Source organism: Pyrus communis, chromosome 3 (genome assembly GCF_041283825.1).
Source record: "Pyrus communis isolate YQ-2024b chromosome 3, ASM4128382v1, whole genome shotgun sequence".
Lineage (NCBI taxonomy): Eukaryota > Viridiplantae > Streptophyta > Magnoliopsida > Rosales > Rosaceae > Pyrus > Pyrus communis.
Genome location: NC_142567.1, coordinates 7,429,223 through 7,451,516, shown reverse-complemented (window position 1 = coordinate 7,451,516; position 22,294 = coordinate 7,429,223). Strand labels below are relative to the sequence as shown.

The window sequence follows — 22,294 nt, the reverse complement described above, 5'->3', positions numbered from 1 at the left end:
GGCTCCATTGTCCTTGGTTTTCTTTTATATATGGATGACATTGTTTTGACGGGTAATTCCTCTCCCTTGATTTAATCTTTTATCCAAACTTTGAGCACTGAGTTTGAACTAAAGGATCTTGGTAAGCTGCACTATGTCCTTAGCTTAAAGGTATCTTATTTATCCAATGGCATTCACTTGTGTCATAACAAATATACTTTGGAGTTATTACAACGTGGTGACTTATTAGAGTGTATACCTTGTTCCATACCTATAGCAGCCAAGACTCAACTTTCTGCACACACCGGTGCTTAAGCGAATATTGAGTTATCTTAAAGGCAACTTGGGTATAGGACTTCGCTTAACTCCGTCTTCATAACCGTTTTGTCTCATTGCTTATTCTGATGCCAACTGGGCAGGGTGCCCTGACACACGTCGTTCCATCATTGGCTTTTGTACTTTTCTTGGTGACAATCTAATTTCTTGGTGTGCTATGAAACAACGGACGGTCTCTCGATCTAACGCCGAAGCAGAGTATCGGGCTCTTGCCTTTGCATGTGCTGATTCTATTTGGATGATGAGTCTTTTGCGTGAGCTTCGTGTACTAGTTTTGGAGCCAATACTGATGCATTGTGACAATTTGTATGCCACATATATGGCTGCTAATCCGGTCTTTCATGCTCGCACGAAACTTATTTCATCCGGAAACGTGTTACTTCAGGAACTTATCATGTTCACTTTTTTCCTTCCGTTTCGCGACTAGTTGATCTTTTACGAAAGGCTTGTCAAAGACGCGTTTTCAGTCCTTGTGTTCCAAACTTGTCTTCTCTCCAGCGTCAAGTTTGCGGGGGAGTGTAGACAAGGGCAGTTAGGATGAGCTATTATCATTTAAAAGTAATTTGTATTTAAATGTATTGTATAACTGCTGCAGGACCCCTATATTCTGTAAACCTCTTGGTGTATAAAGCCTTGTAAAGTTTACCTAAAGTTTAATGAAAATCTGAAACTTCACAAGTATAACTGCAACAAAAGTTCCATCCACTAACTTTACACTCAGATCAAACAAAAGTTGCCACTTCATAATTTCCAATTTCAATTCCTTACCTGCCACTGTGGGCATTTCACCAACTTCAATCTCTTCTTGAGTTTCAAATAGGCTCTGATCGGCTACTTCATCATCTAATAGAAAGAAACTTAGAATAATTAAGTTAACAGAAGGAAAGGATTCTATTGTCGACACTTCAAAAACACCCAAGCAGTTTCATACAACTTAAGTAAAAGATGATTACCACAGATGATAACGAATTCCAGCTGCACCATAAAAGGAACATGATCTTCCTCTCAACTTGTATTTGCAGCTGTTACTGTAACATCTGCAGATAGCATACATAAACACTTATTCAATAATTCTCCACACACAAAAAAACACTTACTTGATAATGCGCCAAATCCTCCTAGGGTCTATAAGTAAATATTATGCATATACACATGAATACAGATTCTTCCAATTGCTAGTGTAAATGTTTAAAGTCAAATTTTTATTTATATAAAGGTTGAATCTACATTGTGAAATTTTGAGTCCTTGTAGTCTCTGGTTGAATGATACTCCAGTGTTTCACATTATTGTATGCATGTCCTTCCACTGTAGTCCAAGTAATCTGGCAATGGCTTGGTTTCTAAGAAGCACGAGTCAGTAGGGCATGTAATGGAAAGAAAACTGCTAAGGAAGGTGATAATGTCTCCTCAAAATCTGCTGGTTATGATTTATTTTTTGATAATGGCAAGAAGAAAATTTTAAGATGGTAATTGGCACATCAAAGAAGGATAGAAATGATCCACCTATCAAAGATAACGAAGCTGAGTCTAGAGTCAGCCTAGATGCAGTTGCAGCTATTCTTTAAGTAGCCATAATAAGCACTAAGAATCCAAGTTTAAAGATGTTCCCAAAATCATTGAGTGGTATAGATCAAGCTCCTAGTAATGAGGGTGGGCAAAATTTGAGCTCAGGGAGAGTACATACATCTCAACTTCACATTTCTATCCAAAAGACAAATTGTTCTGGAGAGCCTCACGTTCATGTCCATGTTGCAAAGGTTATTGCTGAGACGGTTGCCCTTGCAGCTGCAAATAAGCCAGACTCCTCAGAAGCATCCTTGACTAGATAGCAAAAGTTGAAGGCAGAGAGATTGAAATGAGCAATGATGTTTGCGGCTATGATCAAAAGTGAACCTGCTCTTTTGAAAAGTGAATCATTGCTCGGCTTATCGGCTGAACCACCAGAGTCAGGGATTTCCTCATAAAGTAATGAATTATAAATCATTTAGCTAAAGAAAGAGAAAACAGTTTAGCTCCCTTACAAGCTGATCTTTTAGATAAGGTTGAGAAGTTAATAGAAGAAAATTTCTGCTGAAGAATGTAATGAGCGGTGTTCAAAGATGAGCTACCATTCTAAAAGGTATGAAGGAGAAGAAGTTGACAATGATTTGCAACAAGAGGAAAAGGAAGAAAATAAAAAGGTTCACAAGCACTCGAGGAAGAAGCATCGATCTCATCATTCTTCAGAAAGCGGTAGGGACATACATAAGCATAAAAGACGTTCATTTTCTGAGGATAGAGACTCTCGGCGCCGCCACAAGCATGACTACTCTAATGACGAGAAGCATCGGCACTCACAGGGTAAGCATAAGAACAATAACTTTGATGATGAACATCAGCCTAAAAAAAGGCACAAGCACGAATGCTCTGATAATGCACATCAAAATTCTAGACGTAGAGATAAGCATAGTGACTCTTCTGATGATGAGCACCAGCATTATAAGTGTTGGCACAAGCACATCAACTCCTTTGAAAATGAGCATGAGCACTGGAGCAGATCTGTGAAGCATAGGAAACCCGCGTCTCAAAAAGGAGCAGAACTAGAAGAAGGGAAGATCTATACAAAGTCAGATCAATCAAGAACAAGTGTGGGTGATCATTCTAGTAGGGAAGCTTCCATTGATATTTTGAACTCGCATAAAAATGAAAGAGTTTCATCTTAGACTTCTCAATAAACAGTGGTTTCCAATGATCTTATAGCTAAAATCCATGGTATATTGATTGCAACCTTGTAGAAATGGCACCATTGCAGTTTTCCTTTTGTCATAAAAAATAGCTAATTTAATTCCAAAGTTCCAACTCCAGAGTTTTTTGCTTCACGTTCTCTTTTCATAGTTGTATATTAATAAACTTTCTCGAGCTTAGGAATCTAACTTAACAAGTGGAGGAAAAATTATATGGTAAATTGGAGCAATGCTCCATATTTTCATTAGCCTTAAGAAACAATGCTCTGCATCTTTCAAAATCCAGATACCAAATCTCTGATAGTTTTAACTAAGAGACACAAACTCCAATTTCGTCCAAATTAAGAGGCTCCACTGGTTTAGGGAAATAACTTCCCAAAGTAATGACATTCTAACATATTGTTTTTGGAGCTATATTATAGAAGAAGAAAAACAAAGATTTGAACTTGGGGGCATAAGGGGACACATTGCCTCGACAACTCGATTAACTTTACATCTTAAAAATTAGTTCTAAGAATGGGTGTTTTGCTTCGTGTCATTTTGTCCTTCTATCGAATCTTACTCAACTATAGATTTTACTTTTTCTTTGCACTTATATAGAGATACAGTAATATGAGGTAGCGAATGAAACAACAAATAGATGGAAATTCTCCACTTAATGGCTGCCGGTTCTAGCTCTTGCACGGTTCGATCCACTAACAGACAAAGAATTATGTAAGAAAGTCCTAGCATCAATTGCAAGTGATATGTGTGTGCCCCCTATTGTTGAAGTCTCTTGCCGATATTGTTTGACCTCTAGTTGTGACTCCTTAGGTTAAAAGATTAGTGTTAAAATCATTGAAATTCAATTAGTCATGCCATATGATTTTTTTTTTTTGTGAAACTACAATATTTAATAATAACGAAGGTATACGTTCATAACAAGAGGGTAATGTGCTAACAATGGGCCTCGATAAAAACCTTGTCGAGAATTTCAACCTGAACGAAGGGACAAAGAGCACCTTGTACCAACTAGTAAACTAATATAGCTTTTTTTTGGTCAAAGGATAAAATTCATTACCAACAAAAGACAAGTACAATAGAGGTCCAAAACCAGATAATCACAACAAAAAAAGAAATACCACAACACACAGAAGACAAAGGCCCAAAACCAACCTTGGAGCCCATCACATACAAACAAACCACACAGAAAATCCTAGACAACTCGATTGCTTGAAGCTACATACGACACCACTGCCGTCAGAGAACCACATCAAGATCGTCACAATCAACCACCCTCCACGACCACCTGAGATCAGGCTATCAAGAAACCGAAAATTGGTGAAGACAGAGGTAACATCATCCTCTAAAAACTAGCACTGGGAGAGCTGTCATGAGATCAAAGAAGTATGCAAGTAGAAAGAATCATGAACAACATCGCCGACAAAGGAGAACAACGAGAGTGACCAACGAGGGCCAATAACGGTAGTGATGTAGACACTCAAGCTAAAGCTCTACAAATCCTCCCAAAGATCCGTGACAAAATGTAGTAAGTAAAGTTGGTACCCAATCAGAAATGAGGAGAGAGATAAAGAAGCCAACTAAGGAAGATGATGGAGAGAAAGGGGTCACAGAGGATGGAGAAAATGAGGGATTGGGGAACAGGGCCCAAGATGGTGAAATCAAAGGCAAAACGAGAAAAAATGAGTAGATCGTGCAGATTGAATGGATGGGGAAGGAAATGTGTAGGCACTAGGAAAATGAAGAAAAAACTAAAAATAAACAAAGCACGAACCACAAGGAAATTCACAAGGTTGTCACCGACCTAGCCAAAGCTAGGGCCGGCATCGAAGCAAAGTGGAGTGAACAAAAACTAGTCACATGGTGGTGAGAAAGCATCTCACAGAGGAGAGAAAATCTCTCACAGGGGAGAGAAAAAGTTTATTTTGGAATTTAGTTAGCTACTATAGGTATCGTTGAATAGTAAATCATAAATTACATCAGGGGATCCTCACGCTAAATGCCTGGGTTAGCTGAAACTATACCCATTCTCGTCAATCGATGAGCCACTTTATTCGACTCTCTCGGACCATATTCAAACTTCCAGTGGGGAAATGGTTGCAGATGAAATCATGCAAAATGTGCCCAAATGGGCCATTATTGGCAACCGCATCCCTCTACAAAGCCTTAATAACCAACAAAACATCACCTTCAAAAATAAAATGTGTTGCCTCCAATTGTCTGCCTACTTCCACAGCTGCACAAGCTACAAGAATCTCTGCCAACATAGGTGAGCAAACCCCAGAAAACTGCTCTGATTTGACCGCCACATACTTACCATTCTCGTCACGAACCACCACCCCACTTCCTCCAAGAGCTCCGTTTTCATCCCAAGCACCATCAAAGTTGCATTTAAACCAACCAAGTCATGCCATATGATTAAACACTAACCAAAGTTGATTAATTAATTCGCATTGAAGTTGAAGCACGTATGTTGTGAACTGTAAAGTTAAGTTTCACTTTCCAAACCAAACCTATCACCTCATAAAATAAACGCTCACTTGATCATAGGACGACTAAAAAGTAGCCATATAATTTTACAAAAATTCATGCAATATCTTATATATATTACCGAAGAAAACTTAAGGATCTGTGTTGAACAAAAAATTAAGTGCAAATAAGAACACTGCTGTTGCACGAAATATACCGAAACCTATCCCATCTTTCTAGTCTGCAGAATAGAACAGCATATACAACCGATAAAAATATTTTTTTATTAATTTGTCAACAGATCAGGCGATGACCGAGAGTAGGAGGGGATGAGTAGTCTGTAGTCTAGCTACTAGTAAACTTAGTTATTAGTCTCAATCTCTTCGTTTTAGTTGTCCTAATGGTGAAGAAAACTCAGGGGCAAGGGAAACCTTTTCTTTTTTTGATATAACAATATATTTACACCAAGGGATGGAAGTATAAATTGTATTGAACTGGTCATCCACAAGAGAGTTTATCTTTAACACTTCAAGGGCTTGTGCGAAGTTTGATCTTTTGGACAATGTATTCATGCTAAATTCAACACATAATCAAAATTTCAACTTAATCGGAATCAGCACACCTCACTCCAACTAATTTAATAGTATAACTCGTTTGAGATTTTCTTTTTTTCTTTTTTTCCCTTCATTTCCTAGAAATTAAGCTTTAGGATACATTTGTGAAAAAATGAGCCGGGTAAACAGAGAGATGGAGAAGGCATTTTTCTGTGTTGGCAAAAGAATACACGAATTACATTTTTATTATTTTATTGTTAGATAAACGCAAGGGGAATTGCTATTGGTACTTTAAAATTTTTACAGGCATAAAGAAAAATACACTTGTGAGGAGTGTACAGTGAAATTTTTGAAGTGTTAATGACAGTTCCCAAAGTGAAAAGTTAATATAATAATTGTCAGCTCCACTTATCCCATCGTAATATGTATTGATCGAAAAAGAAAAATTATTGTTATATGTAAATTGAAAAGTGTTTGGTTTTTATTTTAATTAGGAAATTTAATATGTGCATTAACATATAAGAGGATGATAAATTTGAGGACCCTATGTCATGCCGTTGAACTTTTTGAACAATCCGCCTCTAAAAAGAAGTATCAGTATACCATATTACTAAGCAGGGGGCGCGCAGAAACTTAATTGCAAGCAAAAGATGATAATGCATTCTACTAATCTGATCTACTAATCTGTTATTAAGGAGGCATAATAAGGGGCTAAACTGCTAGCTTTAACTACTATTTATAGCCTAATGGGGACTAAGCTATCATGGCCTAAAATTTAGTCCCCCCTTATAGGCAAAAATATGATTCAAATCTAACTGTTATTTCCATATTTGGTAACTGGGAGTAGTCAGTGGCCTGGCTGATATGTGTAGCTGCTGGTTCATTTTTCGCCGGAATCTTGAAGTGTAGGGATTAGGGTTAGGGTTTGGAGAATCCTTGATTTAATGTTAATAGTTTGAAGTGGCGGTGGGCTAGGGCTGACGCCTCACCTACGTACAGAAAACCAAAACTTGTGTTTTAGGGTGATGATGAAGCGTCAAATAGTTAATTTTGAAAAGATTTAATGCAAGGTTTTCACGCTAATTCGGGTTTAATGCATTATGTCTTTTCAAGCTTCCATTCTTTTTCGAGTAAATATTGACAGAACCGTTTACCAAATCATTTGGGAATCTTAGCGCTCTTAAAATATAATGTCCTAATGAGGACCAAGCCTTTGACAATCCTAGTTACTGAATCTGTAGCCACAGTTATATGTAGTTGTGATATTTGACTAATTAGTTGGTCAAGGACAAAAAGTTTGAAGTGCAAACAAAAAAAAAAAAAAAAAAAAAAAAAAAATATATATATATATATATATGTATGTATTCATCAATTTACCCCCATAACTTGTAAGGATTGACCAATTTCCCCCCTCAACTTTAATTTTGGCCAATTTCCCCCCTCAACTCTCATAATTAGTCAATTTGCACCCTACTGTTAATTTGTTGATTTTTCCATCTATTATTCCGTTAAGTAGGTATCTGCATAACTACCTTTAAAGGGCAAGAAAGTCATTTTCCCTACACCTTCGATCTTCTTCCTTTTCTTCGAACTTTCTCTTCTTCTTCCTTGTCTCCATGGTGAGCTGGTGACTACCGCCAACGCCTCCCTCCTCCGCTGTTTGCAGCCCAGTCCATTTGATATGCTGCTTTTGCAGTTTGCAGCTACCCACAACCTGTCGCCTCCTCCCTCAGCCTCATCTACCTCTAGTAAGGTGTAGGGAAACCAACTTAACAGAAAATGATAGTAGGGTGCAAATTGACTTTTTTTCCTTTAAAAGGCAATCATGCGGATACCTACTTGATGGAAGAATGGATGGAAAATTAAAAAAATTAACAGTAGGGTGCAAATTGACTAATCATGAGAATTGGGGGGGAAAATTAGCCAATAGTCACAAATTCAAGGGGTAAATTGATGAATACCTCAATATATATATATATACACACGTTTTGGTAGAAATTATAGCCCTCCTATATATATACACACGTCTTGTAACAGCCTTGAAAATAATGTCACAACCGCGCGCTAAGAGCCTACCTAAGAATTTAACGGGCGGCTGGAAAGTTGAAATCAGGAATGACATGACTAATCTTGACGTGGATCCTATTCGGTGATTATTTACTTTTCCATTCTTCGATTATTAGTATAAACGCATGATATGCTAGGAAAGAGAATATTGTACTATTTTTTGTACTGAAAAAATCGAACTCGCACGCATGGGTGGTTGAACGAGAAAACGGGAAGTATCAGACAAGCGATAGTGAGGGGAGTTTTTCTCATTGCAATAAGAAAAAAAACATGAAATTAAAGCCAGTGATCGAGTTAGTCGTAGTCTAATCCTTCATTGTGTGCTACCTTTCTTAGTCGTAGTCTAATCAGGTGATAATCCAATTCAAACCCACACAGCAACGCTAAGCCTTCTAATTTGGCCACCAGAGCTTGGTCCAAATAGCCTTTGCTTTTCCTTGATCTTATTCCCTATCTAACATTTAGTCTTTTGCTTCTTTGGTTTTCGGTTCTCTCCATGCCATCTTATTAAATTCCACCTTCCTACCTCATGGTTTTCAAACTCTATCAAGTTTTTCTTTAATATTCGACCAAACATTGAAATCCATTTCCATTTTTTTGTTACTATGCAATGCCATGCTGAATCTTATTTTGACACGGTCTCATGCTAGCTGTGGAGCTAAAAATAAACAAGAGGCGACATGTGGATTTTTGGGTGAAAATAACAAAATTACCCTCGAGGCACACCACGTTTCCTACGTGCAAGCAGCGGGCAAGCATCCCTCAACCAAGCCAAAAGTGCCCAAAATAGGTAACAAATTCAAAATTATTTCATCCATCCTCATCTTATATTCCCTACAAGGTATTTACTCCACAACCTTCAAAACATTCCATATAAATTGAGTTAATTGGCCAATTAATGGATTTATTACCTAATTAATCCATTAATTGTCAAATAACTCACCTATTACACCCCAAAAAAACACCCAAAGGCCGGCCACTCTCTCTCCCAAAGAGGGTCGGCCATGCTCTATAGATTGGACCCCATTTTCTCTAAGAAGGGAGGTTACACTCTTGCAAAACTCTCAAAAACTCTCCAAACCCTTTTCTCTCTAAATTCTAACTTTGGCATCAGAGGTTCTTCAGCCAAAGCCGCCCCCCCCCTAATTCATCATGGGCACATGAGACTCTTGGCCTTGACCAAAGGTGTTGATTGTTTTGTAGGTGCAATTTTGTCAAAGAAGGAGAAGGCGAAAATTTGCATCCACAAATTGGTACTTTTATTGATAGCTGAGTCCTACACTCGTAGAAGACTCTTGCATCCAAGGTTTTCTATTTTCTTGTCCATTTGTAGATTTTTCGTACGTGCTTATTATTAAATTTTTTATTTGTAAAAATTCTTTGATAAAATGTAAAAGAGAAATACAATAGCTAGAAATTTAGAAAATTCAACAAATGAAAATTTCAACATTCAAGATATGAGACCACGACGATCCACGAGGCTAAATGTGACAATAGGTGGAACAACACCACCACTACGAGTTTCCATCACGGGAACCACCGCGGTGGCTACCATGGTAGCTACCCGAGGCGAGGTCCATAGTGTCACCACCACGACCCGAGCCATGCCATCTAAGGCGGCTAATGGCACTAAAGCCACAACCCAAGCCATGTCACTCCACGCCCAACGCGCTGCCAAGTAAAACCTAAGCCTTGCACCCTTATGCATCACATGCTGAGTGGCCCATTCTCGTGGCCCAGCCTGCTCCCGCCGAGCAGCCCACTATCGTGGCCCCACCTGCTTCCACCGAGCAACCCATTCTACTAGCCTAGCCTGCTTCTGCCGAGCAGCCTGCTCTCGTGGTCCAGCCTGCTCCCGCGTCATTCTAAGCAGCCTATATCAACCTAAGACTATCTCATCCATATGGACCAACCATCGAGCAGGGGGCATTTTCACCACATTTATCCGCGAATTTGACATTTTCTAGTTCAAATCTCATGCCCGGAGCCTACCACACTTCTACTGCTTAAGAAAGCATATTCATTCCAAGCTCTTCCAATCCAAATGGCGAACAACACTTGTCTCGATAAGTCATAGAGTTGACGAGCGCCCTTGCACAACAGACAACCTTGGTGAATCAACTCTTGCAACGCACCAAGATCCAACGTGCCCCGGATGAGGTGTCCCGAAGAAGGACAAGGGTAGACGAACCTCTCCACTAGCGTCCCAACAAGCAGCCATTTGGCCAGTCACGAACCAAACGTTCTAACAAAGTACACTCCTGATTGGACTCCCGAGATAGCGTATACTCCCGTCTTAGTGCGTGGAGAAGCGTGCAATCTCAGTTAGGCCCACGGATAAACATTCACTTCACGGTTAGGGCCACATTCCGATAATCAACATGAGCAACCTTCCAGGCGAAGTGTTCATTTGCGGTAAAGCTCGCAAGGAACATCCTTCACCTCACATCAGAGTAGGAAACACAGCGGACGGAGAGAAGAAGTCACTCAATCCGGCTCAAGTTCAACCAGCGGCCTGCAAGTTACTCATTCGCCTGCTAGGAACATACCACACCCACCACAGCTGCAGCATAGATGAGCCGAACACATGGAAGAATAACCTAGACCAGCAGGTCACGACTGGGGGCAGGCAAGAGCTCTGCCACCCCCAACAAAGGCAAATTCAGAAAGAAGTAGAAAGGCTCTTGACCGAGCAATTGCGTAATTTCCCGCGCAACGAAGATATTGACAAGACGCTCCAATGAGACATGACCAACATAAGCGAGTCATTTTTCAATGACAAGATATAGCAGACAAGACTACCCCACATAAATTGCTAGATATAAAAACTACTTTTGTTCCCACAAATGTAGCAGCTCAACCTAATGGCATGTCGGGGGCAGATGAGTACCAGAAGGACACATTAGCCTAACTACCCAGAACCGGGGATGGGCTAAGGATTATTTCGGTTGTCCTAGCAGTCCAGTTTTCCTTAGCTATACTCACGACAATGATTTCCATGCTTTCCAATGCAAGAGGGTAAACCAATTCCCCGACACCCAAAAGGGTCTGCTCTCCAGCACGAGACGTAAATTAATTGCTCTCCAGTGCTAGAGGGTAAACCAATTCCCCGACACTCAAAAGGGTCTGCTCTCTAGCGCAAGAGGATAAACTAATTGCTCTCTAGTGTGAGAGGGCAAACTAATTCCCTGACACCCAAAAGGGTCTGCTCTCCAGCATAAGAAGATAAACTAATTGACCCAATTCCCCGACACCCAAAAGGGTCTGCTATCCAGCGTGAGAGGATAAACTAATTGTTCTCTAGTGTGAGAGGGTAAACCAATTCCCCGACACCCAAAAGGGTCTGCTCTCCAATGCAAGAGGATAAACTAATTGTTCTCCAATGCGAGGGTAAACCAATTCCTCGACACCCATATAGGTCTACTCTCCAATGCGAGAGGATAAACTAATTGCTCTCCAGTGCGAGAGGGTAAACTAATTCCCCAACACCCATATAGGTCTGCTATCCAGTGCGAAAGGGTAAACTAATTGCTCTCCAGTACGAGAGGGTAAACTAATTCCCCGACACCCATCTGGGTAAGCTCTCCAGTGCGAGAAAGCCACATGGCTTAAAAGATCGAATGCTTGAAGATCAAGTAGGAAGCAAAATGGTCAGGGGGCAACAACCACTTTTTGCACTCAACAATTCACTCATCCAACACTTCATCTTTAGTAGCTCCGATCTTAGCAGTTTCATCCTTGACTGCTCCATCTATGACAACTGAGAAATCAAACTTAAGCAGTTTCCTCATTTCCAGTAGGCAGCCCAAACCGTAATCCATGCCACGCCATTTCCTCAGCCCATGCCGAGCCAATCCTTGGCTTCAATCAAGCTGAGCAGCACAAGCAATGGCTTCTACCACACCACATCTTTGGCCCATGCCAAGCCGACTTCTGGCCCCTGCCAGCTAATGTGCCGCACCACCCCGACGACTACACCGCGACAACACTATCTAAGAAGAAGACAAGGAAAATTAAATTTTTTACATCGGTGCGGCGTGGAGACGAAGCAAGCAACGAAATACGATATTTTGCGCGGGCAAGATGTAGAAGATTGCTAGAGGAGGGGGAACAAATATCCTCTAAGCTTTCTCTCTCTTGTAGGGTAAAATAAATCGCACTCCAAAGTTAATTTAACAACCCACTTAAAGTGGACTTAAATAGACTTTGAGAGGAATTTATTTCCCTTTCTTAGAAGGATCTAAGTTCATATTAAAAAGGGAATCTACATCAAAATAGGAAGCAATCCTAAGTTTCCTAGAGCAAGATCTTTACACCTGCTACCCTTTCCTACAAGCAGCCCAGCAGGTGTAGGGGCATTTGTGGAACCAAAAATAATCAAGAGGCGACATGTGGATTTTTGGGTAAAAATGACAAATTACCCTCGAGGCACACCAGGTTTCCTACGCGCGAGCAGTGGGCAAGCATCCCTCAACCAAGCCAAAAGTGCCCAAAATAGGTAACAAATTCAAAATTATTTCATCCATCCTCATCTTATATTCCTTACAAGGTATTTACTCCATAACCTTCAAAACATTCCATATAAATTGAGTTAATTAGCCAATTAATGGATTTATTACCTAATTAATCCATTAATTGTCAAATAACTCACCTATTACACCCAAAAAAAAAAAACACCCAAAGGCCGACCACTCTCTCTCCCAAAGAGGGCCGGCCATGCTTTATAAATTGGATCCTATTTTCTCTAAGAAGGGAGGTTACACACTCTTGCAAAACTCCCAAAAACTCTCCAAACACTTTTCTCTCTAAATTCTAACTTTGGCATCGGAGGTTCTTCGGCCAAAGCACCCCTCCCCATTCATCATGGGCACATGAGGCCCTTGGCCTTAACCAAAGGTGTTGATTGTTTTGTAGGTGCAATTTTGTCAAAGAAGAAGAAGACAAAAATTTGCATCGACACTAGTATATCTATTTTAATTTTTCTTTTCACTTGGGAAGCAAGATTCAAGTAGGTCATCTCAATTAAAACTGCTCAACATAAATAATTCATAGATTCGTCAAGTTTCAATCCTTTTCTGAAAATTTATGCGATTGGAGTTTAGTTTTTATTGGAACTAGACGTTTGTGGTAGGGAGTTTGTTTTGTGAAAATAATAAACACATTTAGTGACTTTTCAAAGTTGTGATAAGTACTAATTAAGAGCTTGTCCGGAAGTGCTTCTAAAATAGTTGAAATCGTTTTTTGTGAAATATTTTTTAAACCAATCTTTAGGAAGATACAAGTTAATCTTGGTTTGGAACCTAAAAATATTTTCTATAAAAACACTTTCCGTCATTTTAAAATTACTTCCAAATGAGTTTTTTAAAAGACCTTGATATATAAAAAGTAGGTTTAAATTGATTATTACACATTTGGCATGGATAAATTTTATAATTTTAGAGCAGAGGATCTTGTGTACCAGCTAGGGATTAGAAAACTCCGGTTTCCCAAAGACTATACCTTCGAGTAAAATCCCCCCGCACCAGAAAATTAAGAAAGATACATAATCCTTTTTTTTTTTTTCTTCTTCTTCTTCTTCTATTTTATTATTATTTTTTTATTATTATTTTTTTTATTATTTTTTTATTATTTTTAACAACTAAACGGAGAATAGTAACTCTATTGCTAAGAAAACAGACAACTTTTTTTAATCAAGTTCCAAGACCATCATAATTACATAAAGCAAATAAAACTACAAAATTGGGAAAAATTGTAACTCTTTATAATTAAACACTAAACTATAAATTTTGTAGATTCTTTAGTCATTCTTAACTATGGTTTTAGTAACATATCATTCTTATAATGATCTGCGCGTCTATTTGATACATGTAAAGAGATAAACAATCTCCAATCCAATTGTTTTTTTCTAAATATAATTTATAAAAAAATGCATAAGAAAATGAATTATTTTATTATGACAAACGGTAGAAATACGTGAATCATAGTTACGTGAACAAGAAAATGCACCAATTAATGTGGTAGATGTAAGTATTGTCCAATATAATAGATATATGTCTAACTCAAAGCCACCATTTAAGACTTTTTTAACAAGCTTTGCCAACCAATCCCTTAGACTCAGGTTCATCCCATTGAACTCTAGATTGACTTGAAGTATATTGCGAGAGTCAAGTACTTCAAGCCTACGTGCAAGTAGTAGAGGTATGAATTCGCATCTTCGTCTTCATGTATACATGGATAATTGATAAATAAATTCATCTACACTTGTCTTTCCTTTACAGGGACAAAGCCACGTTTGACGAACCCATTAAAACGGTGCCTAAAACTAGTTATCATCACAGAGGTGCCAAAGCCATGCAGATAGAGAGATCCACGTCTTGAGTTTAGACGCATGAAGTGATACCTCACAATACAATATGTCATTTTATTGATTATCGAGAGAAAAAAAATAACGTTACAATTGGGTTTTTAGCTATGATTTTACATGTTATTATTAATTTATGTGTTGTAATATAAATAATTAATTATTTAATATTTTAGGGTATAGTACTAGTAAATAATACGGTACTTGTTTATAAAGTTCTTGAGAGTCTGTCCACGTGAAGTAGTGGTGAGGAATGAAAGGGTAATATTATAAGGGAACTTTAACGAAAAGCTCATGATACTATTTACTTTAACGAAAAATCATATTTTTACATTAAAAAGTCAATCCTAGTACTATTCACTTTACTTTTTATTTTGTCCTTATCGTTAAAACTCAAAGTTTTTAAGCTCTCTTCATTAGTTTTTCTATATTATAAATTATAAGTGTGGAGTTCATAATTTACAGAGTTGATATATTTATAATAAAATTCATGTCTAAGTCTGCTGCTTTGTTGCATGGTCTCAGATTCCTTCCAGATTCAGAGAAAGTCAGAGACAACATGAAAGAAGGTGTGATCTCCAAGTCTCACAGGATGACTTTAATTTTTACTTTTCCGTGATATTTGAACGTTCATACAAAATTTGTTATGGGGACGAGGCAAGATGTAGAAAAAAATAGACGGCCGTGACTACGTAGAGATAAGATATATATATATATATATATATATATATATATATATATATATATACACACCCCAATTTAATTACGTCTTTCAATGGTTTTGACTTCATTTGGATGATGCCATGCACGTTGTTATCAATAAGTAGAGGAGGTGACAAAGTTAACTAGGATCGATATTCATCATTTTTCTTCATCCAACATATTACGTACTGAAGAAACTTTTGGATCATAGAGTCGTATAATGCTTCATGACTTTTTTTCTCTTTTGGAAAATTATTTCATAGAATATATTGTTGCTAAATTGATATATATCCTATTAAGTAAATGCTAAAAGCCAATTAAGGAAATTTGGACTAAGCCACAACCAACATGTCATTTTATAGTTTATACTATAATTAAGATAATCTCTTTGACTAAAAAAAAAAAAAAAAAAAAGAGAGAATATTGTTGGTAATAATACTCCAAAAACTATATAATAAGAGTATTCTGTGTATTTACTTTTTGATTTTGCCCAATAAAAATGTCGCACATTTCTCGTTTTTTAAAGCCAAGAAAAATTAATAGCAATGCTAGGTAGACCAAGTTTTTAAACCAAACTTGGAAACCAAATGATGTGTCGCCAATAGGATTTAAGTACATTTATCAACACTTACGTAATAATCCAATCTTCAACAACTAGGTCATATGGTTACAAAATTTTGTTTAAAATTTTGGTCTTCCTATCATGTTCATTATTTTTTTAAACAATAAAACATGTGTTAGTTTGTCATTGGACAAAATCAAAAGGTGGGTACTCACTAGTGAGTACCCTAATATTATCCCCAAAAATTTGATTGTGCACTCTTAATTTATTATATTAGAAAGTAAAAAAAAAAACACTCCTTAACCAGAGCATAACAGGGTTATACGTTTTTAAAATAAAATATAAAAAAAAGGTAATTCTCAATTTTCTCTTTTTTGTTAAATGATGGATTTTGTCAAATTAACTACCGACGAAGTTTGAACTCATACCGTCGTGAAATTCGAATTTTGCAACGTTTAGTTTTCTGCATCTCACTTTCTTACATAAAGTTACAATTTGCTCACAAAATCGTACTTCTATTAGTCCAGTCATTAAGTTCCCCATTCAATGAAGACATGTTAGGCCTTTAGCCCCACCACAAAAAATTTAAATTAATCAAAAATTGAAAATTTTTATTACTAAAATTAAAATACAAAAGAAAAGAAAAACACTCGCTACCACTGTCATCCTCATCCTTGCAACCTCATGCACATGATCCCCAGTACCACTGGACTCTCCCCCACCCTATACCAACCCGACCCACTCCATATCCACACCAATGTAGCCCCCTCTATCTTTATACTAGCGAGTACTCCTCTCATCTGCATCCATCTGCGCGTTGAACATGTTCATCTCGAACGCTTTTCAAATATAAGGAAATGACGCAGTCGATGGTTAGGAGGAGTAAGTCTGTGTTGGGGACGGACGAGTTTAATCGCTTGGAAACAGCAAACAACAGATGAGCATCTTGATGTCGGAGACCAATTGAGTCAATGATCTGGAAGATCGGCGCGTTGTTCTAGTTGGGCGATGAAGTTGACCACATGCATGTCATATTAGCAGTTAACAGACAAATTGACATATAAGAAAATGAATGTCTGACATTGTAACAAATTCGGAAATTGATATATGACATTGCAATGTTCAAAAGATGAGATGTGAGTTTGTTATCTGACCTAAAGTTGAGGTACTAAAAAGTAATTTACTCTAAAAATAATATTAGAAAAATGTAAATTTTTAAGTATTAAGTTTGTAGTTCAAGTTGTTAAGAACGTTTATATTACATTAAGGTCTTATATTAATTTGAGTGCCCTCTCTTCCACTATCACTAGTGTCTTCGTGTATATATAAACCCTAGTTTCCAAGGGTTCGTATAAAAACCCCATTATCTCACTTTGAGTTGGTTGGTAACTTGGTATGAACAAGTGTGTGGCGGTAAACTACATGGATTGCCTTATAAGTTAACACACATTAACACGTGTATTATGTTTATGGTTTACTAAGCATGACTTAAGCATTGTTAAGCGTGTTTAAGGCCTAATGTTATGATTTGAGTAAATTCATAATATCATGTCAAGTATCAGTAACACACCAAAAAATCTCATTCGTTTTACACTTTTTTTTCTTTTGACCAGTCCGTTACCTATTTATATACATACTTCACTGTCTCAACACCCATTTGTATCCTATTTTTAGGTTCTATCACATTGTCGAGTGACTATACATATCCAATATTTGAATATTGGAACACCAAAACTACTAAGACACCTCTTCTCTTCTGTCTTTGGAGATGGGAAAACGATTCGATATACTACATTTCATAATCCAAGTGTTGAAATAATTGAAAAAATTATACTTATATTCACTTAATGTACCAAACTATGTATACTAAAAAATTTATATAATATTTGATCCAAAACGTGGGCAGTCTAACAAAACATTTGTGGGACCCAGTATAGTTCGCAAGGGAAGCTTGGCCGTCTATATCGTTGACTACCTCCTCCTCCCCTTCTCTTCACATGAATTACGCCGGACCAATAGCAACAATGCATTGCATACATGGGAATCAATCAAACTCTTTTCTTTGACAAACAACACTTATATTTAATAGACTAAATTTGTGGATCAATTATAAACTAAAAGATAAGAAAATTTGAATTATTATTTAAATATTAGTTAATATGCTTATTTTATTTATTAATGATATATCATTTAATTTGTAAATTTAGTCTCCCTCCTTCAAGAAAATTATAAAATTTCAAAAACCTTTTTTAATTCTTTTCTTGGAAATTTTCTATGAGTTTTACCATTAATTATAGTAATTTCAGTAGGTATTAGTGCTACTAATTATCATTAATTTTGTGCTAGCAAAGTTTTGTTGAGTTGTAGTTAAGGTCAAATCAAAGTTGCATGTGAATGATTCAGTAATTATCTTACAATCCCATGTTACAATTCCTTTTAACTTGCAATCGCTGGATAAAATATGATATTGTTTCTTGGTATTTTGATGAACGACATTTGAAAATTAAAAATGATATACTAATATGAAACCCAATTTTTTTTTATTTTTCATAAATTCAATTGAGCGTATATACTTGTTTTACAACAAAAAGAAAAGGTATATATATAAGCTCTTCTGTTGTCAGCTGGCACATCCATGCTGCTTTTAATCCTCTCAATTTCTATTTTTTTTTTTTTTTTTTTTTTTTGGGTTTACGTATATATAATATTTTGACGAGATGATTATAACAGACGAAAGGAAAATTTGCATTAATTAAGAGTAATATTATTCATACCATATTTTTGTACCATATTTTCATACCACCTTAAGTGGCATTTGATATGGACAGTCATATCATTTGAATTAACCAGATTTTTAAATTTAATTCATTATTTAATAAACTAATAATTAAGAAAAACTACTTAATTAAATAATGATTGTGGTATACGAGAAGTCTTTCTCCTTCCTTTCCTTGGGTTTTGCAAATTTTTCAAATGATATGACTGTCCACGTTAAAGTCACTTGAGGTGATATAGAAATATAGTATAAAAATATGGTATGAATAGCATTACTCGAAAATCCTTTCTTTAATCCCCCCCCTTCTCTCCTGACAATGTAAAGCCACGTGGTCCCTTGACGCACCACCTGACCTCACTCCTCTATTCTCTACCATACTATTTCTTGATCTTCTTGTATAAGATCTCACTCATTTTCTCATGGTCTTAGTCCAAACTCTTTTAAAGCCGAGTCTGTTGCATCTCCTATGACTTCAAACTTCACTACTCCCTCTCTCTCTTGTGCTTAATTATTCATCTTTCCAAACCCTTCAAATATTTATATGGACAAAGGAGGACGGCTACATGCCCGTCCAGAGCTCGCTCTTGTTGTTCTTCCTACCACAGTCATCGTCTTGATCACCAACATCATCACTCCCAGCAGACCAAACCTATAATTAATCGAAACGTTAAGCGTATACGATATCCGTCATGGAATCTTCAGCTAGTGATCATTCTATTCACAACTGCAGATTCGTACTTTCTTCTGAGACGACAAATGATTACAATCATGGGAAACAAGTGGTTGATGAATTGGACTTCTTTGCTGATAAGGGCCGTTTGAAAGAAGATAGAGATCACACGGCTGAAGTTAAAGAAGAATGCGAACGTCACGAGGTTGGTCAAGAAAAGCAACTACCCGACGTAAATGTATGAAAACCACTATATAGCTGGTTACCTTTTATTGACTGCTTCTATATTTTGATTTCTTTTTTATTTTTTCTTTTTCTTACACTATCTGAATTTTAGTGCTATTGGGTTTGTTGTTTTTTCGCTAATTTTTATAATATTAGATTGGATTGAATCTTCTTACAACAAACACCAGTAGCGAAAAATCATCCATGGATGATGGAACTTCGTCTTCCCATACTACGGAAAACAAGCATAGAACAAATCAGGTACATGTACATGGAATATGTAGTCAGTGTTTTTGCTTTTAGCTTTGAAAAATCGGTACGATATTCTCTGAATTCTTTTTCCGCAAGTGTTTTGAAATAATAAACTAAAATCTTAATTTGAATTGATATTTAAGTGAAAGTATATAATATTTTGGCTGCAGCTGGCAGTTCTTCGAGCTGAATTAGGCCGTATGAACGTAGAAAACCAACAGTTGAGAGGTGCGATTCATCAGTTAAACACTCATTACCAGGCGTTACAGGTGCACCTTGTGACACTGATGCAACGCCAGAAAAATCAAAAGACTGATTATCAAACTGCAGAACAACACAAGGTACATATATATGTATATATATAAAATATTGAACCACACATGATATATATTGACTAATTATGTCTTTAACTAGTTTTATTAATATCATCACGTTCATGGGTTTGGTTAGATGAACATAAATGGATCAGTGGTACTAGAAGAGAAGCAGATGATGAACGGGATTAATAATCTTGCTCCAAGACAATTTATGGATATGGGAAGGGCTGAGAAAGATGAGCTTTCACAGTGTTCTCATGAAGGCTGCAGATCCCAAGATTGTTCCAGGTCGCCCCCTCGAAACGACATCGTCCAGTCAATGGAGTGCTGCAAGAGTACTAGTCATGTTCACAGGGATATTAGTGGAAAAAGTCGTACTGCTGGGGGGGAAGATAGCCCTGACCAAGAACTTCAAGGGCGGATTCCTAAGAAGGTTCCCAAGTTGATGAGCCCTAGTGAAGTGGATCAACCCTCATCTGAAGCCATGTCCATGATTAAAAAAGCTCGTGTTTCAGTTCGAGCACGATCTGAAGCTTCCATGGTATGAACCTAGCTACCTTGACATCTGCTTGATTAATATGATCTGAAATTTACAATCTAAAACCTAAGTATCTATATGACAACATTAATCTTAAAAGAATATTAAGAGATTACCTTCCCACCATGATCCACTCTCGTTGAAATGTTTTTTCCTAATGAGATGCGTGGAGAAATTATATACCTGTATAGGAACATGTTCATTTTTTATCATTTCAAAAGGACCTTGATTGCTTAAAACATGCAGAAAATAGGAACTGTTGGAATATAATTCAAAGATAGAGAAACTAACAAGACCAATAGAAGTGTATGGCACGTTTAAAAACTTCAAAATCTTTTCTGTCTAGCTCTACCTTATTCTTGATTGTCTTAGCTATTTGAAGAAAGTCAAATACACAGCCTAGCAGTCATAATATTAAATTTGATCCTGCAGATATCTGATGGATGCCAATGGAGAAAGTATGGCCAGAAAATGGCTAAAGGAAACCCATGCCCTCGAGCTTATTATCGTTGCACCATGAGAACTGGTTGCCCGGTTCGCAAACAGGTATACATTGTTTTCTCATTATAGATTAACAATCTGATAGCATAACAAGTCAAATTGTTAATTTGACACGAGAAGTCAGCTTTTCTAACAAAATGGACTGGATTGGGTTCCTAACTAACAGGTACAGAGATGTGCGGAAGATCGAACAATACTTATAACAACATACGAAGGCCACCATAACCATCCACTCCCTCCTGCTGCAATGGCCATGGCATCTACTACATCAGCAGCAGCATCAATGCTTCTATCAGGTTCAATGCCTAGTGCTGATGGCCTAATAAGCTCAAACAGCTTCCTAGCAAGAACTGGATTGCCTAACTGTCCACCAAGCTTGGCAACACTTTCGGCCTCAGCCCCATTTCCTACTGTCACCTTGGACCTCACTCGCACTCCCACTTCCTCAGAGATGCCACTTGGCCAACCAAACCAGCTCCCTCCAAATTTTCCTCACAACAATCTTATGTCTGTGCCACAAGTTCTAGGTCAAGCCCTTTGCAACCAATCCAAATTCTCGGTTCTCAATAGCCTTCAGGGGTTGGATAGTACTACACACTCACTGGCTGACAAAATCAGTGCAGCAACAGCGGCCATCACAGCGGACCCTAATTTCACAGCGGCTCTGGTAGCAGCCATCACCTCTATTGTTGGCAATGGTCATTCAAACAATAACACCTACAACAATATTGCTACAAGAAACAATAGTGACGACAATACAAAATAAGTCATGAGGTAACTTGAAATAGGTCTAATTTTATGGCCCAACATTAAGATTAGTCCAATTTTTAGTTATTTTTTATTTAGGTCCGAAGACTAGGACACCATGTCAGCATTTTTTGTTATTAGTTGACTTTTTTACATTGTGATCACTATTTTACCCTTTTATAGCTTTTAAACGTTGTCCATAGATTTCCCACGTTTTAGATTTATATCATCATCAGTTATCCATCATAAAAAAGAGTAATTCTTCAGTTTCTTTCATCTTCTGCTTTCCGATTTCTTGATAATATTTTTTTGAATTTAAAATACTTATCAATCTATTTTAAGGAGGCTTTTAATTATTTATGTCAAGTTCCTTATTTATCGGCATTACCCAAATTTTTGTTGATCTTTTACAATCTAAACTACCTCTCATATAAGTGTTTTACAATCTAAACTACATGTCATATAAGTACTTGTACAAGCTAAACTACCTATCGTATTGTAACTACCTATCCTGG

At 37.2% G+C, this 22,294-nt stretch overlaps 1 protein-coding gene and 1 pseudogene across 1 annotated transcript; both read left to right on the top strand.

The window, feature by feature from the left end:
- Positions 1 to 472: 472 nt before the first annotated feature.
- Positions 473 to 3,089, top strand: LOC137714488 (uncharacterized; annotated as a pseudogene).
- Positions 3,090 to 18,936: 15,847 nt separating this feature from the next.
- On the top strand, positions 18,937 to 22,055 carry LOC137716356 (putative WRKY transcription factor 31). The gene is made up of 6 exons (XM_068455797.2): positions 18,937 to 19,437; positions 19,581 to 19,685; positions 19,847 to 20,017; positions 20,127 to 20,534; positions 20,964 to 21,077; positions 21,199 to 22,055. Exons 1-6 carry the CDS (start codon positions 19,219 to 19,221, stop codon positions 21,796 to 21,798), a joined length of 1,617 nt encoding a protein of 538 aa, XP_068311898.2. The 5' UTR covers positions 18,937 to 19,218; the 3' UTR covers positions 21,799 to 22,055.
- Positions 22,056 to 22,294: the final 239 nt, after the last annotated feature.

Coding starts and splice junctions, on each gene's coding strand:
- LOC137716356 (XM_068455797.2), top strand. CDS start 19,219: ATGGAATCTTCAGCTAGTGATCATTCTATTCACAACTGCAGATTCGTA. Junction 20,535..20,963: donor CACGATCTGAAGCTTCCATG/GTATGAACCTAG, acceptor TTGATCCTGCAG/ATATCTGATGGATGCCAATG. Junction 21,078..21,198: donor GTTGCCCGGTTCGCAAACAG/GTATACATTGTT, acceptor CCTAACTAACAG/GTACAGAGATGTGCGGAAGA.